Source organism: Micropterus dolomieu, linkage group LG22, assembly GCF_021292245.1.
Source record: "Micropterus dolomieu isolate WLL.071019.BEF.003 ecotype Adirondacks linkage group LG22, ASM2129224v1, whole genome shotgun sequence".
NCBI classification, from domain to species: domain Eukaryota; kingdom Metazoa; phylum Chordata; class Actinopteri; order Centrarchiformes; family Centrarchidae; genus Micropterus; species Micropterus dolomieu.
In genome coordinates this window covers 7755752-7775239 of record NC_060171.1, presented here as the reverse complement: position 1 = coordinate 7775239, position 19488 = coordinate 7755752, and the positions used below count along the sequence as shown (strand labels likewise).

Sequence of the window (19488 nt, the reverse complement as noted above, 5' to 3'; positions counted from 1 at the left end):
CTCTCAGCATCCAGACCAAAACACTGGAAAATTTGTTGCCCGTTTCATCACTGGAGACAATAAAAATGTGTTCATGCACAACGGGACAAAGCTCGTGATACATACTTGCTGCACTGCAGAGAAAATGCTGGCATCTTTGCACTTGCTTCCAAATAAAAGACACATTTATAGGTTCATATTCATTCTCAAGTGCAGGTGAGGCTGCACACAATTCATTTAGCATTTTTTTGCTGTGATAGTGCTCAACATGTGTTCAACATGTATTTACTGCACAATGCTGTCTTGTGTTGCATTATATTGTTACTATTCAAGCATAATACAGTTTTGTTATGCCTCTGACTGAACATTGTCACATGACACAATGCAACCACGCTGATCGCAATCACGCTCCTCAAGCTTGGTTACCATGGTTATATAAAGCTTGGGCTTCATGCTCTGGCAAAATCCTCTTGGATACCAAAGAATTAATCTTTGTTCTGTCAACAAATGAGAGACAGAGGAGGAAGAGATACTGTTAAACAGAGGATTTCTTTAATAAAAGACATTAATATGTGACATTCAGTGATGAGCTGGAATGATATTGCTTCAGTATCTTACAGTACAGAACCCAGCCTGGCCAGTGTATGTAATAATATTACATTTTGACACCAGTGTGTCATCAAACATACAAATCTTCTGGAGAACATACGTCTCTTCAGCTTTAAGCTGTTATACTACATTCAAATCCACTCAAAATGGTAAAAAGAAACCGAGTACACAAAATCTTCAATGGAAAGTATAGCACAAATGGATGGACTTTACAAGCAACGCATAGTAGGAATGACCAATCAACACACAGGAATGAGGGGAAGAGACAGGCTGAGCACAGGACATGCGGCAGGAAGGGACTGAGGCAGGGTAAAGCCAGGTTTAGTGGGCTGGGGAGTGCTTTGGGAGCAGAGCCATAAATACTGTTTGGCCATGCAGAGAAAGGCAGACTGGTGTCCATCTTTGTTCTGTTACAACAGCCTACAGTTTGTGCATCCTTCATTAATCTCTCTGCCATTTTAGAGCCAGGTTTGAAGTTTGAAGATAAAAACCCTTCAAATGCATCTGAAACCACACTTAAGCTCAATGGGACTCCAGCCAGATAGCTGCGCATAATATATGTAGATTATATTATAGAGAGGTATACTGGGAGGGCAGGGAGGGGGTGATTAAATAAGTAGTGGTAATAAATGCGTCGATGACATAGATATTTATAATATCTATGGGCACAGAGCAGAGTGTTTGTGCATGTGTGTGTGCCCAGAGGTTTGTATGGTGAGGTCAGGGATCAGTGTCTACTTGAACTGCTTAAGGGGTGGGGGCACCTTGATGTCCTGTTTTTTCTCCAGTCTCTTCTCACACTCAATTAGGTAGTTGATGCCATCAATCACTGTCTGCACCAGCTGGACCTGAGGGAGGGACACATCAACATTTTAGTGCTTTTTATCATCTTTTTTTCTAAGAAGATATCAACGGAACATTAAAGTTCCCCTTCCACTCAAAAATGTGTTTTCCTTTTTGTCACTTCACTTGGATGTTTGGCCGTCACTGTGCAGAATGATGTGTGTGCAGAGTTTGACACTATGAGAAAAACATTTATCTAGTGAAGGAGTAAAGTTTGTCTGTGCTCAACCTTACGGTAAATCTCAGGTTAAGATGTACAGATATTTCTGTTCTAAAACTAGTTTGGACAGATATTTGTATGTATTGCAACATGTCTGGAGATTATCTTTCATATTTTATATATGGTTTCCAATACCATCTTTTAGTCCTAATTAAGGGTACAGGTAGCAGTGCTTTTTGTCACCATATTTTCCAAATATGGTGACTACAGACACAGAGTAGTCTGCAGCCCTGACATTTGCAAACCCCTTACTACCAATAAACACAAACAGTCTGCACTCTAAACCGAGCTGTGAGACAGCATTAACTAGAGGCCAGTAAGCTCACTGAGGAATGCCTCCTCCAAACTAGTCAAAAGAAAAGCCCCCCTCCGAAACAGACGCTTGCAACAACATCTGTGTTAGACGTAGAACATAAAATCTGATGTCATTAACTAACAATTTTTTCATATCCAGATTTAGAAAGTAGCTTACATATTATTCAGATAATGCAACAGTGATTTGCGAATTTGTGAATAACAATAAAAAAAACAGTATATCTTAAAAACAAGTGGCTTGAGATAGATAGTACGTTTTCGAGAACCATATTTACTAAGCAATTTAATTTAAGGTGAAAACTGAGTTAAAATTTTTTGCACATCCAGGATACTGGATTTGCTCTGATTGGCTACAAGAGGAATAACGTCTTATATCTGTGCTCCCGCCCTTTTCTCCAGCTGTCTCCACTTCGCCTATTCCCCCATATATTAACTTATTGACTCCACCCTCACAGTGCTCCTTGTCTGAGTGCTCATCGGTCGATGGAGGACCAAACGGCACTGAACAGCCCTGCTCTCAAAATACTTACAACATAAGTGGCTGTTGGAGTCAGACGGTTGAAAAGCTCCACTTCCAACACATAAAGCCTCTCATGTCAAATTCCTAGAATCTTTTTTTTACAGAAGCAATGAGCAATATGTATTGTGCTAATGACAAAAAGTCCCTTATGTAACAGCACACCTTGTACACTCCATCCAGAAACAATGAAAAACCTTATTCCCTCTCTTTATGTAATCAGCACCACACGCAACAATAGAGAACAGCGCCATTGTACTGTGTCATGACAAACTACATGTAAAGACTGGACCAGACTATTCCTCACTTCTTCCTCCTCTCCCTTTTTAGAATTGTGAAAAGTAGCTTTAGAGGGTTGTTGTTTTTGGTCTGACACTTTTGTATCTATGATATGTCTTCACACATTCACACCTGAGAGACAACCACAGGCATGTACGTTTAGCTAATAAGCAACTCCGGTGGAGCAGTTTGGCAGGTGAGTGCTTTGTTCTGTTGATGACAGGTAGGCAATTTCTCACATCCATAATCTTTACTCAGCCCCCATCTCTGTGCATTTCTACATATGTTTCCCTACCTCAGACTGTCCCAGGCGGTCCAGGTTGGAGATGTCAAACACACCGCCTACAGCAGCGGTGTCCACACCACCTGTCCCTCGCTTCTGCAGACGCAGGTTGCTCAAGATCTTACTGAAGCGGGGATCCTTGGGGTTGGGGGAGAAGAGTTATTCTATACAGTTTCAAAGCACCATATTCCTTAATGTGCAAAAATATATATGATTTAAAATTTTTTTTAACTTTTACCACCAACATTTAACAAATAAGAATCTTTTTCCAGGTGAACATGATCAACAAAAGTTTTGAAAATGTTATTTGGAAGTTCATCATTTAACTTCAGTAAAACAGATGCCATGAAAAAATAGCCTATTTGGAATTTTACATACACATAGCAAGTCTTATAGTTGACACGCATGTGGGTGCAAAAACAAAATAGAACAGACTGAGAAGACAAGAAAATGTTGCTTGTTGCTTTTTGATGCCTTAACTTTTATAACTTAAAAGTTAATAACTTAGATAGTTTCTGCTCATTGTGTGACAAATAGTATTCATAGTTTTCAGTCACGTGACATGCGCGGTGACCTGGAGGACAAAACAACAGACCAACATAGCGGCTCACACCGCGACTCCCCCATGAAGACGCTGCAAAAGCCGTAAAATTTTATTTGGATCACTTTTAACTTAAGAAAAAGATAGATATGAACACAAACTGCAAGTGTTGGGCATATCCAATCCATATACGTTACAGTATCTGCTGCCGCATTTCTACCGTTAAAAACTGCCAGGTTCCTGCAGCCGCTCGACTGCGATATGTTTACGTTTACTTTGTGGGGAATCCCTCACCTTACACAGCCCAGGCTTGTCTCCTCCTCGATTAGTGCATCCGAAAGCACAACAACCATCCAGCAGTTACAGCAACTCAAAGTAACAGTGTTTAACTTGCTTATTGGTTGGCAGGCAGAGGGAAATAACGTCTTTTTTGCCCTCCATGGGAGCGCTTTCCTTGGAATGTGACGTCACGTGAAAACTATTAATAGCAACACAAATGATGCCCCATTATTAAGTATGTCAAATCATTTACTTTGCATTTGTGTTACCTTGCTCATCAGGGGAAGTTTGACGTGGACCCCGGCCCTGAGCCCTGTGCCCAGGTTGGAGGGGCAGGTGAGGATGTAACCAAGTTTCTCGTTCCACATGAACTCCCAGCCTTTCTCCTGGATCAGACGCTCGACCTTTTAGAGAGAGAGAGAATCAGTCACAAGTTGTGACTGGTTGTGACTCACAACACAAAGAGTGTGTTTCATTCATACAATCGCTGACTTTTGTTACGTTTGATGGATGTGTACATACTGTTCATACACAGTGAATTGTTAGTAGTTGTTGATTTTTCATTTTTCAAAGCTAACAAGTAAAGAATGAAGAGTTGTTGAGTTGTAAGACTGTTAAATTAACTCCGGTGGGAGTGGACTGACTCAGTTGACGCTGATGTAGTTTTGTTACACCCTCAGTGTGCAGTCCCAGATGTTGCAAGGCTTGTCCTTTGCTCTGTCTATAATGGGGAACTTGGACTGCTTGGATAAATAATTTATGTTTGCACAGCCATGTTTGGACAGTGTGTTTTTGTGCGTCTGTCTGCAGGCTTTATTTTCATGGCAGTGCAAAGACCAGTACTGTAAGCAATATATGTTTTTATGCTGTATTAATGCCCACCCCCTTAGCTTATTAAATCTAACTAATTAAATATAGCCATCTGATGGCCACAGGACAGATATGTCTGTTACAGCTGCTTGACGAATTCACAATGGTCCACTATGATTCAGTGACTTGGTTGAATCATGCACAATTAACACCAGACTGCTGCAAAATAACCACATAGATGTTCTTCTGTGTGCATCAAACTGATCAGTGATTTCTGTATACTCCTTGTTTATGTGTGACATCCTGAGATCCAGTGGAAACATACATACCAGAGTGAAACATCTTAAAACAATTCAACTTGCAGTCTGCTGTTTCTCAATCCCAGCCTCTCTCTCATCTCAACAATCCACATACACATACAAACACAGCCTTACCTCCTTGAGGCCTCTGCAGAACCTATCAAAGACTCTCTTCATGTTCCCTCCCTTCTCCATGGAAATGACCCTGGTGTGATCCTCCTCATTGATCCAAATAAGGAATGTCTTCTCGTCATTGTGCCTGCACACAGAGAAGTTATATTGAGTTACGCAGTATTGATCAATGAGGATTAAGGTAATTTGTCCTCTGCATTTCCCCGAGGAGCAGTGGACAGACACAGTGCAGTAATTTATTCTGTTGCAGTAACCAGTAAACTTGAACCCAGAGCTGGGTTTTGTTCACCTTATCAACAACGTCAGTGAATTTACAGATTCCAAAGATGAATCTATGGTTGTCATATATAAATCACTATTTGAATCTTATATTGGTGAGTAAAGAGGAGGCCATCAACCATCAGTCACTGAGGATAATGCTTGTTTCTGCCGCAGGTCATTGATGGTTGTGTTTTTAAGTGACTCGCAAGGCTGCATTGTGCTTACAAGGCCTTGTAATACGGTACTGATTTATGACATACTTCAAAGAAACTAGACACCTCATGAAATGTAACGCAAAGTAAAAACTGTTGGATAGAAATCTCACAACTCATGAATATCAGTTGTCAGAACAGAACAGTTCATTGAATTTCTGGAAAAGTACAAGAAAGGCATTCTTTTCTCTTTTTCTCTTTTCTTTTTTTTTTTTAAATAAAAAAAGTGTGCAGAAAGTGGTGTATTGACCACTGAGTGTCAGTAGGTTTGTCTGTTCATTGGTCCTACAGATCTCAACAACTCTTGGATGGATTAAAAGGTATTTATGATCTTCAGAGTATGAATCATAGTCCTCTTAGCAATTAAAAACCATCACTTGTTGCACACTTTATAACATTTATTCAAACAACACATAACATTTATTTAATCAGGTAAGACCCATTGAGATTAAGATCTCATTTTCAGGCCTGATCTACATATATAGTACATATAAATGAACTCAAGCAAGATACAGATGGCAAGATACTGCAAAAACTAATGAAAATATTAAATTCCCATGATTTCTGCTGTAAATATTCATGGTATGCAGTATAAAAATCTGAAAAGCAAGTAGTCATAATCCCCAGAGGAAACATCCATTGGATTCTGATGACCCAATGAGCCCCTCCTAACACCAATGTCAGAGAAAACTGTCAGCTTTTTACTAAATTCACACAGCCACTGTCAGCATCTACAGAGGCTTTCCGTCCATACTGACCTACTTTAACAAGATTTAATCAGGTAATGGATTAGTTAGACAGCCAGTTAGGTTGTAGAAGGGAGAGTGTTAGTGTAGAAGGGGGAGTTAGGAGGGAGACATTTAGTAGTGTGGGATACTTGAACGACAGAGAAAAAGAACACGAGGGAGGAGAGAAACAAAAGAGAGTATGTGGGGGCTATGCAAAAATGAGAGAAAGTAGAGCAGAACATAATGGGCAGAGACAAAAATGAGAGAATAGAGGGACAGAGTGAGCCAAAGAGGGAAAGAGAAAGCTGAACCTGAAAGAGGAGAAGATAGAGAGATAAAGTGAAGGTGAATTATTAAGGAGAGGCTGGCCAATACAGCTGACAGTGGGAAAGAGGAGGGAGGCTGGTGATTGATTTTGGTTGGCTAACTCTGTGCATTGGGCTATTCCTGGGTACATGCCGAAAGTCAATGCTGAGAGTGCATTGTCTGCATTGCTAATACACTTCCACCACAGCTCAGCAACGAGGAGATGACATTACTGGTGCAACAGTGCCAGGGTAGACATTAGTGGGAAAGCTCATAAAATGCACGTCAATTCAAGAAACTTAATCACAATCCCAGAAATCAGACAAAAATTGCCATCAAATACCCTCTGTCTCAGGTTACTGAATATGTTGCTCCTGTAAATACACAAGAGCTTTATAGACAACAAACAGCCCCTTGGAGAAAATGAGGATGCTACATTACAATTTCTTTACAAGAACGTCTCAGGTTTGTCCTCAACTTCACATCAATGCACTACAGGATTTCACTGTGTAATTGCTCATCTATTCATTTTAGTGGACCACTAAAATTATGAATCCTTCCTAGTTTTTTGACATCTCCTTGAAGACTGACCACCTCAAATGACAATCCCAAGTTTGACATGGAAAAACACATTGGCATTGATCCACAAAATGTAGGATGGGTACTAGTCATGATTCAGAGAGAATGATCTGACCTTAAGTTGAATGCTGGTTCAAAAAGAATTCCAATTTTTGTTTTGTTTGACACTGCTGTTCATCTTTGAATTCAAAGGCTTCAAGATTCAGTTGGTCTGTTTTTTCTTACAGGATAGGAGATATGTTTCCACTAGAGGTCCAGCTTTAAAAATGTACAGATAATTTAGTAGGTCGTAAAAAACAGACAGGAAATGCATTGACAATAAAAATCACTGTATTTTAAACTGTATGCTTAAAGTCAATTGTGTTTATTTGTAATAAAATGCACTACTAAATACAAAATGCAGCTCTGGAAAAATTAAGAGACCACTGCAAAATGATCAGTTTCTCTGGTTTTACTATTTATAGATATGTGTTTGATTAAAATAAACATTTTTGTTTTATTCTACAAACATTCTGAAATTTCTTCCGAATTCCAAATAAAAATGTTGTCATTTAGATTATTTATTTGAAGAAAATGACAACTGGTCAAAATAACAAAAAAAGATGCATTGTTTTCAGACCTCAAAAAATGCAAACAAACAAGTTTGAAATTAATATTTGGTGGAATAACCCTGATTTTTAATAACAGCTTTCATGCATCTTGGCACGCTCTCCACCAGTGTTTTACATGGCTGTTGGGTGACGTTATGCCACTCCTGGCGCAAAACTTCAAGTAGCTCAGCTTTGTTGGATGGCTTGTGACCATCCATCCTCCTCTTGATCAAATTCCAGAGGATTTTGGGCTGGAGATTGGGCTGGCCATGAAAAGGTCTTGATCTGGTGGTCGTCCATCCACACCTTGATTGACCTGGCTGTGTGGTAAGGAGCATTGTCCTGCTGGAAAAACCAATCCTCAGAGTTGGGGAATATTGTCAGAGCAAAAGAAATCAGGTTTTCTTCCAGGATAACCTTGTACAATGCTTGATTCATCTGTCCTTCACAAAGACAAATCTGCCCAATTCCAGCCTTGCTGAAGCAGCCCCAGATCATCACCAATCCTCCACCACATTTAACAGTGGGTGGCAGACACTGTGGCTTGTAGGCTTCTCCAGGTCTCCGTCTAACCATTAGATGACCAGGTGTTGGGCAAAGCTGAAAATTGGACTCATCAGAGAAGATGACATTACTCCAGTCCTCTACGGACCAATCCTTAAGGTCTTTTGCAAACTTTAGCCTGTCTTGTCTTTGCTTCTCATTGATGAAGGGCTTTTTTCTAGCTTTGCATGACTTCAGACGAGCCCCTAAGAGCCTGTTTCGAACAGTCCTCGCCGTGACTTCACCCAGCTGATGTTTGCCATCCTTTTTGTAAATCACTTGAAGTCATCCTATGGTTTTTGAGTGACATTGGAATGAGTTGGCAGTCAGTGGATAATCGTTTTCGCCCTCTGCCAGTCTGTAGTTTTGTTGTCCTCAATGTTTGTTGCTTGATCTTTTTCTTATGAACTGCTTTCAACTCTTTTCGCATGTTCAATTGTTACTTTTTTTGTTCAGATTATCTCTGAGGTACTACTAGCACTGTTTTTGCCATCCAGCTCGTCCTATTGCAAGAGGATAGTGATGACCACAGCTGTGGTTTTTATACTTTTCTTGTGAAATAGAATTTGGCTCAGGTTATCACTTAATCAGTACCTCATTATGTAGAATGAGGTGTGCCTGTGTTGGAATTTAACAGCCACTGGAATGAATGGCTACCATACATGTAGAGATACTGATTTAAGACAAATATGGACTCTTAATTTTTTCCAGAGCTGTATTTCGCCCTGACTTGTGTTGTGCCATGAATAAAGAATTTTAGTCAATAATCAACTTGTATCATCACTTACCAGATCCCACGGGCATCTGGCCAGTCACGAGCCATGCCTGCACAGGTCAGGAGGGGTGACACAGGCTTATCAAACAGGAAGTGGTCCTAGTGTTAATACAGAGAACAGACATTTTATACTCAAAGTAGAACAATGGCTATGACTGAAGCAGGGGAAACTTAGATTGGACAGTATTGTCACAGTGAGGCAGAAACAAGGGTGTAGATGTGAGAATTCAATAATCTTGTCAATCTTGCTCATTGTGGGTAGGAAAAAAATGCCACGGCAGTCGCAGCCAACACCCACTTCTGATTACATATGATGAAGTTTTCTGCAAGTTGAAACCACATCCACAGTAGGCTAAACATCTTTACCTTGAGTGAATATATGTTCTATCACATTGGGAATCAGATCCATACACTAGGCATTACTATGACGTTGCAGATTGCTGTTGTGTATTTTCAGACACCAAAGTATTCTAGCAGATCCAATGACTGTGTTTAAGTGACTGATTATAAGATGGATATGTGTAATTTATACAATTGTTATACAACAGAGTTTAGTGACATTAAATAGTTCTGATCTGGTCTTATATTTTACTAGAAATTTAGTTCTGAAATTGGTCCAGTATTTAGTGAGTGCGTTGCAGTCAGCAACAAGTACGTCCACTAAAGAGCTTGTTTTGCCACTGACATGCTCATAGTTATTAGTGTCTGACAACATTATTGAAAGGCTCCCTACATAAATAGACCCTTTTTAAAGAGTAAGATCCTTTTTGTTTAACCACTCTCTTCAAAGCCACCAGACTCCCTTGACAAATTTTTTTTTACCTCTCTGGTCTGCCACTTCCTCAGTTGGTTAGTTTGTGATTTTGTTTGACTTTGGTGTTTTTAACCCTTTAAAACACTAGTAACACAAACAAACAAAATCAACAAAGTGATACAATAATACAAACAAACAGACTGAGGCAGGGGTAGACCAGCAACTCTCTTGTTCTGCGAGGTAAATTGCTGTTTTTATCAATGGAGTCTGGTGGCTTACTCTTTAAAAAGGCATGTGTCTACAGGGATCCTTTCCACAATGTTGTGCTTATAATAACAATCTGAGCCTGACAGTGGCAAAAACAAGCACTTTAGTGGACTTACTTTGACGGGACGCAATTTCCCCTTTCTCATGCACTCGCTCAGTACTGTACCAGTTTCAAAAATGTTGTCCCAATTAGTCACATAGACACAAAAACATGGGAAAATAAGGTCTAATTTGAAAAATACAGTTTCCCTTTAAGACAATCGACCTTTGTGAAAATATTCTGTTTCTAAAAAAACACAAACCAAGCTCTTGATCATCCAAGGCTAAATACCCATATACCAATATAGCCATTATGGATATGATGCTTTGGCCTGAATTTATCTTTTTTTTTTTATCATTTACACTGTATGAATTTAGTGAGCCGCTTTAATAAACAGAACCTCTGTCTTTTCTTTTTTAAAACTGCAGGAAATACGGTACTTTCTTGTGACATGTAAAAAACAATAAAAAGTGCTTCAAAGTGTCCATCAATAATGTACAACATCTTCATATGCAAACATTCAGCATTTCTGCATTACTCACATCAATGAGCTGTTGCTGTTCCTCGTCTGTCATTTGGGTGAGACTGTAGTACCTCCCAGTCAGGTCATCCTTCAGACCGGCGAGGGCGTCCACCACCACCCTCTCCACCTCCCTGCGCTCTGCCCGAGTGCAGGCGGGGGGCAGGCTCAGCCCTCGGATACTGCGGCCTGTTCTCACTCTGGACGACAGCACATAACGATCGTCAAATTGACCCGAATGGATCTGAAACAAAGGTAGGGAAATATTTCTACATATGTTTTGCACATTATATTACACAGTAAGTGTTCTACATTCAATGTATAATTATATCTCTGATTTCACTTTTACTTGAGTTAAATGTCAGGTGTTTCCTGCTGAGAGCCATTGAAAAAAAGCCTGGTGAAAAAGACATGGGATAAAGGAAAGAGGAAGAAGATGTTGTTATGCCAGGCACACTTTTCCATTCCCCAGGAAGCCACCGATGGGGCTGGGACCTCATTATTTCTAGAAACCTGGCTGAGGCCCTGCTTGCATAGATGCAGCTACCAAGGTAGCCAGTCAACTTGCCTGCTAGCATTACATCCTTTGTCTATTGCAAGTGTGTGTGTGTAATGATGTGTTATTCCTGTGTGTGTCGAACGTGGAATAATGACTTTCTTTGTTTTGATATCTGCGTTATAAATCTGCTATTGGACACCTTGCTCTCTAAATATCAGCATCGTCATTGCCATTGAAAAACCCATATGGGTCGACCACTACGTATACTAAGTATAATAGTTCTTAATTTTTAGCAATTCACCAGCCTGCAGAGTGAAACAATCTATCTGACAAGAAGCAGCTCTGTGTTGTCAGTGAGAGTGTTACCTTGCTAGAGTCCAGGTCTGTGGGGTGTTTCATGGTGTCAGGGTCATAGCCGTTGTGCCTCTCTTTGATTATAGGGTTGAGCAGTTCTCCAAATACCTGAAACAGACCCCAGAATATAAAAATATAATATATTATTATATAATAATGTAAAAAAATAACACTTTGTTTGCATTCATTTGTACACTTCGATCTCAGTTCAAAACAGATGCTTGACAGAAGGCACAGGTTTTTTGGTGATATGCGATTAATCATGCAGAGGCAGTCTGTTTTACTGGCATTTCAGCAGGGTGCCAGTAAAAACAGACTGTATGACTTAAATCTCATGACACTGCTTCGTTATAGCTTTAACACAGGCTACATCTCATACATACATACATACATATCAAATCTGTTCATCTCTTTATCTACATGTGGTTGATTGGATAGATAGAAGAACTATAAATAGAACTATTAAGCAATGGATAAAGACCTTTACATGGATTCACCTCAACTATGTATGCCATGGAAAGGTTTATGTCCACAATATTTTGTAGATTCAGTATATATACAGTATGTGTATCAAATTACAGTTTTTTCTCAATTGCTTAAACACTATAACCAGGCTTTTGAAATAAAATTTCAAATCCATAACTCCATTTTTCAAAAAGCACACCCATTTCCCTAAACCCTACGCACAAATCCCTTCATTTGAAGAAAGCACTAACATTCAATATTGTTCACTCAATCAGCATAGGTTGAGCTCAATTAGCACACAACTACCCAGGTGGAAACATAAAGAGTCATAATTGATAAAACACCAATCACAATTAATCAGAAGATAGATAAAAGGGCCAGAGTCAGTTGAGTTCAGTTTTGGAACAATGGATCCAGAGAAATCTGAAGTAAGAGGAGGAGGGAGGAGGAGGAAGAACAGTATGGGGAGGAGGAAGAGGTGAAGGAAGAGTAACAGTAGGGGTTAGAGGGTTAGAGGAGGAGAAGGGATAGGAGGAAGATAAGGAGTAGGAGGAGGTGGAGCAGAATTAGCGCCGGGGGGGGAAGAGGGAGGAGGAGTAGGGAGGAGGAGGTGAAGAAGGAGGTGGAGGAGGTAGAGAGAGGAGAGGTAGGTATAGAAGGAGAACAAGAATCTCTGGCCTGTCCCAGACCAAAGACAGGTCACTGGGGCAGAATAATTAGTTGTTTGGTGTGCTGGACAGTACAGTACACTAAGGAATAAAAAATGTGCAAATGTTTACATTTGCACATTTCTTTTGATGTGTTCATCATGTAAAAAGTTTTTTTGAGGGGGAGAACCACAAGCAACATTACTTATAACTAGTTTTTGTAGTATTGTTCTGAATTTACCTCACCAGTGTGTAAGACTGTGTTGTAGTGTGTGTGTTTTTGGGGGCTTGAGTGTCCTGTCTGAAGGCAAAGTTTAGTTTTTCAGCAAGATCGAATGGTTTTGAGTTGAGAGCTTCATTTTGACCTGAAAATAGGATGTTTGGGGAATTGGGTGAGAAGTAGTGGATTTGTGTTTAGAGTTTTGAGAAACGGAGGCATAATTTCAATAAATGTGTTTAAGCTATCGAGAAAAACTGTAACAGTGCCTTAAAAATTGCTGTTGGCAATAGCATAGAAATGAAACAAAACTGCAAAACAAGCAGCAGGAAACCAAAAAATGATAACAACCCATCAGAAATGACATTGTGTCCAAAGTACAGTCTAAAGCATAATATTCTTTAGGGTCTGGAGGCTGTTAGAGGCTTATTTTACTATATAGTCCAATCTATACATTTTCTGTAGAATATAGGCCAGTACCTCCTCCACTTCTGCCTACTTACAGCTGTAGTAATAACACACCCATATGACATTATAAAAACACCCACACATGTATAAAGAAGGGAGTAATGATGAATCATATATTGCATAACATTTTCCATTTACATTGTTTGGCAACGTTAGCTAGAATTTTTCAAACAAAATAAATGAGATAGCAGTCAAAAAAACACTTAACATGGTCACAAACTTTTATTTGATTAAAAATGTCCTGTAATGCACTTGGATGCGTTTAGGAGTGACCAATCCTTTATTGAGCTCTGACCTGCGTCTGACCTCCCATTGATCAGATAAAAAAAATATACTGACTACTGGAAGAAGTCCTGGATATTTTTGTGGTCTCCAAAGGAAGTGCACGATTAAAACCGAAATCTAGTTAGACCCTCACTATAGATAGATACTTAGACATCCCAAAAGAGGTGTCCTAGCCTAAAACTCTCACTCTCCTGTCCTGTAATACTCCTTCCTCTGAAGCAAGGGACGGAGGATGGGTGGGTGCATCTTTTGTAGTTGCTAAAAGGCAAATTTCCCAACCATTTCTGATAACTATGTTGAAATTGTCTTGAAAATCATAGGACATTCAACTGCTGACCTGGGGAGGCTGTGGTCAGCCATGACTATTGTACAATAAACACGGAGTATGTGTCAGCACCTTCATTTCACCCAACAGTGAGGATCGTGCACGTGTGTGTTTGAAAAGGCACAGTGATGTCTGACCTCGTAGGACTCCTCGTCTCCTGCCACCATGCCAACAGTCTTGATGAAGGGGTGCCCAGGGTTGTCCACGCCTGTCTGGATGGCCTGGTCCAGCGTGTAACCGTTGGGAGTGGCCTTATCACACAGCTTGGCATAGATGGCAGGTGTCAGGTTACTTGCCATGCAGTTGTTGTGTTTGCGCAGGTCAGGGTACTCCGCACTGCACAAATACAAATGCAAGATAAGGTGTTGCTGCATTGATCTTTGAGAGAGATTAGCAGTGTGATCACAGGTTAACCATGGAGCTATGCCGTTGGTGCAGGTGCGGAGTGAGTGACTCACACAAAATCCCTTTCACATGGCACGTACACAAGTAAACTTGTGACCTTCTAGCTATAAGACACCTTGCTGTGAAAGACGTCTGCTAGTTTAGACATAGATGTTTTAGGACATATGGGGACATGAGGATGGTACCATGAGTCATATAGGCATTGAAAAAAATAACGTGACATACATTGAAGTGGCTAAGCTGAAAAATGAAAACTCTAATGAAATCTTTGAGATGTTAAAAGTGTCATTGTTTTGATAAGCCTTTAGATGAATGTTTATATTGTAAAACAAAATGAAAAGAACCTGCTGTGAAAGCCTGGCTTTTATCCCAACAAAATACCTTCTTAAGGCCAAAGATGGAATTAAATTGGGTTTGGCATGACAAAGACTGAAACTGCAGAAGCAGCACAGACTAAGTAGCTTATGGCTTCCTGTTTCATGTCAACTGCCAAAATATAAGGAAGACCAAGACATTTAAATTTAATATAATACAAGAACTGTGGAATTATAATTGTTCCCAATTTAAAAAAAAGCATTACTGATGACAGGATGGGTGTACATAAAGATATTTTTCATGGATGGACCCTGACAAAAGTCTGTTTTGCTTGGTTTATATGTTTAGGCTATACATTATCTGTTTCCCTTAATGGCAGGAAGAGACTTGGCTTCTTGAATCTAGTAACCAAAGGCACAGTCTCTGAAGATGTTTATCATTTACATTTACTCATTTGGCATACCCTTTTATCCAAAGCGACTGACATTTGAGGAACAAGATACAAGCATCAATATAGCACGAGATCTACAACTGACAACACATACTAGTAAGGGCAGCAATAAATACTTAGTAAGAGCTAATAGCACATATGGCATCAATGAGGTAAATACCTAGGACAGGAAGTAAGAGTTAACAAAAAAGTGCAATCAATACAAGAGAATTGTAAGGGGATAGAAGAAGAAGAGCACAGGAAGTGCATGTTAAAGGTTAGGAAGAAGTACTGCCTCGGAGACTGCAGCTCAACCAACTGAGCTATTCAGCCGGACTATCTGGACTATTATCAGTGTAAGCACACTGTCTGCTATAACAATGTTTTCTTTTCTTTAATTATTAGTATTATATGTGACTTTCTTGCATGGCACCAGAAGAGATGTGAAATGAGGGTGAGAAATGCAATAAAGGGCAGCTGGTGGTTGGTGTCCCAACTTCTAAGCCACGTAAGTAACTTAGGAAAACAGAATTTTCTCAAGGTGTGCCAGTCAGATTCAGACGAGTAAGATCACACTGAATGTGCTCAAACATTGTGCAACATGCATTGGTGTCTGTTTTCATCACAGGATTTAATAATGCTGCTTGTTCAGGGTCATTGTGCACATTTTGTCTAAAATGAAAAATAGATTATTTTAACCAATATTGCTGCAGAACTATCAATCAAAATGAAACCTGCTGAGACCATTGGCAATTGTAACAAATTTTACATTAACCTTCATAACTCACAGACTATTTGAGATAGACTAGTCATCTTTTGACACAAGAAACATACATATGTGCACTAATTAATAATACAACTGATATATTTTCACTAATCAGGACATGACTATAATATTGAATTAAATGCAAGAAGTCAGACTGTTACAATTGCCCCTGATGTTGCAGCCATAATAAAATCTTACATGCCCACTAGCCACACCTATATTAGGATAAGTTGTTTATGTTAATTTTTATTCAATAACTTAGAGATAAAATGCATGTAAGGTTAAATTTGCAGTCATCTAAACTTTATACAGCAGAAGAAAAATACCATACATCCAAAAAGTTACTTTGATTCTTTGAAATCAGTATTTTGTTGAAAACGTCTGCTGTGGAGAAATTATCCTGCTCCTTTTTATATAATTGAGTGTGTTACAATTGCCCCTGGTCTCCCCTATGCTCTAACCCTATGTAGGATAACGTAATGATATTGTGATTTAAAATTATGGGCTATTCTCCCCATATCTTGACCATATCTTTAGATTTACATAGGCCAATATCACAAATCTGCCTCTCAAGGGGCTTTACAATCTGTACAGCATGTGACACCCTCTGTCTGAGACTCCTGATTTAGATAAGGGAAACCTCACCAGCATAAAGTCCACATATACAGCTGGTCTACTTTATCTTTGGCCAAACATTATACTCGTTTTAATGATTAAATGTTGGGCGTATCCCACTGGCAGGATTCAGATTATGATGTTTCCCTATCAGATAATGTTAATGGTGTCAATAAAACTTAATAAGAAAAATCACCAACGTTTGGTTTCTCTGACCAAAATGCCTTTATGGTAATCGATTATGTCTAACCTAAAGGCTCTCTGCTCTGTGTGCCCGGTGCATGGTCGCATTAAACACTCTGGTCTGAGATTTATGTCTGAGCGGCAGATAACGTTTGATAAATCGATATAAATGCACAGCTTTTTGATGCGGCGTGTCGTGGGCCACGTACGCACAACCCCCCAACCCCCCACGAAGCCTCGCCTTGTCTTTTATTCACACCCGTTTATTCTTTATTGTCCTCTGAGATCAGGCGCAGGAGACACAAATCTGCTTCATTCTGCAAGAAAAATGTACATTTGAGCAAACATGGCTCAAGTTTGACTAGTATGTGAAATTGAACCTATATGCTTCACAAATTTCCATAACGGGATAGACCTATGTTAGGTTAAATAGGCCTATGTATTTTCCCGAGAAGGTTTATATAGTAGGCATATGCTTCGTTTCCTCCTGTGCCTTAATTTTTGTCACTATGATGAACAAAAAACATATTTCCCAAGGTTGCTCCCGCCCAAAAATCACACACAAAAATGATTAGCCTATAACCTACAATTTAGGCTACAGCAAGAGACCTGTGTCAGTAAAGGTGCTTTAACTAATCTAATACTAATAATCCTACTCTGTAAATTGCTGCGATATGATAGCCTATTCAGTTTGTAGCCTATTTAATTTAATAATTAGGCCTATGAAGATCAAGGTTATTTAGGCTGTCGGGGTTGGTTAACATTTAAACCCACATTTTGAATAGTGAATAACATAATTATAAGATGTGCGTCGATGACGTGACAGCCTACAAGGATGTTTTAACTCAGGAACATAATGAAGCTCACAGGCCGGCGGGGTGACGTTACCTGGCGGGGTACCTCCTCCGTACAGGCACTCCGGCGCTGACATGCTCCCGGTGCAGCAGAAACCCAGCCGTTACTGAGCCCCCCACCACCGACAGGATCCCGATGCTCCGTTTGGAGGACAGGATTCTCGAGAAGCTGCTTGCCATTTTCGTTTTCTTTAGAGGTGTTTTGAAAAAAACGTAGTGTTTCCAGGTAGGGATGGACAGGTGGGTGGGAGAGTCGGTAGTGAAGCGCCACTGAGGGAATGATAACTGGGTGAACGATTTTACACGAGCGACGTCAAGGTGGACGGATACACACAGCACGAGACCGGACAATTAAGTCTAGCTTCAAAATAAAAGCACAAGCTTTGCTTAAACAGTGGTGAAAAGTACATCTACTACTACAGGCTACATAAATAGGCTATCCGTTTGATATGCGCCTACTTGTACTTTATTTTCGTTCTTCTACTGCTTTATTATATTTCAGAGGGTTTTTAAGTTGAACCTTTATTGATCTCCAACGGGGAATTTTGGTTGTTGCACAAGGAAAGCAATAAGTAAAAAATAATAAAATAGACTGTATTAATAAAGAAAATATAATAGAAATCTAATTGTAATAGTAATAGTCGAAAGAGCAAAAGTCCAGGGAACATAATATAACATAATATAATATAGTACAGTATAATATAGTATGGGATATGAGAGATAAGAGCATAAGGTAAAATCTAGTAATATAACCTAGTATGACATAATATAGTGTAGTATATAGTCAGCAATATGGAATAGAATATCAAATATAATTGCATGGATATAGTCTAGAATGATACAGTACAGTATAATAAGTAAAAAGTCTAATATAATATATAAAATATGATACATTGATGTAGATTAAATTTGGTCCAACATTAATATAATGTATAATTATATATACTAACAAAACTATATATAATATATAATACTTACTACATGTTGAATACATTCAATACAGGATTTGTATATGTAATGGACTATTTTTTACATTGTGCTATTGCCACTTGTGAAAAAGTGAAAAATACATAATCTGTAAGGCTTCTTCCATCACTTGCCTGTTATCTTTATATATCCCTATAATGGTGACAACTCTGATTTGGGTCATAGGCCAAAAAGGAATTTGAATAAACCAAACAAAGAAAGAACAATATACCACTTCATAGCATAGGCCTACATTAGATAGCCAAAGTTGTTATAGTGGTTTTACTTGATCGTAAACAGTAGAGAGAACAGGAAACGTGGGGAATGAGACGAAGAGATATGCAAAAACGGTCTGATTCAAACCAGGAACATTGAAATGAATCTGAGACCATCAGGACGCCCCAGCTCTGTCACCTTTAAGTGAGATGAATCACTGTGGTACGTAGACTAATTTTCCTTACAGGCGGGTGAGAAAGCACTAGATTACAATCTGTTTTAATATTCTGTCTAGAAAAAACTAATCGCATACAAAGAGTTCGTGGTCAAAATTACATTTGAAAGTTATTCCTTTTTATGCAATTTTCACTTTCACTGAACTCCAAACGAGGGCGATCACTACGGGTTTTATTGTGATATCTCCGGAACTCACATACCTTATTGTGGCGACCTTGACAGCGGTGGAGGAGTGCGTGATGTGACTATTGAAGGACATCAGCGGGCAGAGCTGCAGCACTGCAACATGTCACATAAAGCTGACCAACAACACTGACTTACAAAACCCCAAAACAAACAACAATGCTGTCACTCGTTCTTTCCTTTTTCACACAGACAGACAGGATAAGTGGGCTTTTTCTGTGTAAAAACGCATCACAAGGGCAATCCAGTCATTTATACCAATGAAACTACTGCTACTTCCTCATAGCGATGCTCCACGGCTGATTTGACTTTACTTTAGGCTTTTGGGAAAGTTAGCACTCAGGTTCCTTTGTCCAATGACGCAATTGCACAGGCCT

The 19488-nt window shown here is 39.4% G+C and overlaps 1 protein-coding gene across 1 annotated transcript; it reads right to left on the bottom strand.

The window, feature by feature from the left end:
- Positions 1-509: 509 nt before the first annotated feature.
- Positions 510-17799, bottom strand: ckmt1 (creatine kinase, mitochondrial 1). The gene is made up of 9 exons (XM_046037822.1): positions 17544-17799; positions 14079-14277; positions 11547-11642; positions 10704-10925; positions 9114-9199; positions 5110-5233; positions 4135-4269; positions 3058-3183; positions 510-1436 (listed from the first exon to the last, which is right to left on the bottom strand). Exons 1-9 carry the CDS (start codon positions 17687-17689, stop codon positions 1323-1325), a joined length of 1248 nt encoding a protein of 415 aa, XP_045893778.1. The 5' UTR covers positions 17690-17799; the 3' UTR covers positions 510-1322.
- Positions 17800-19488: the final 1689 nt, after the last annotated feature.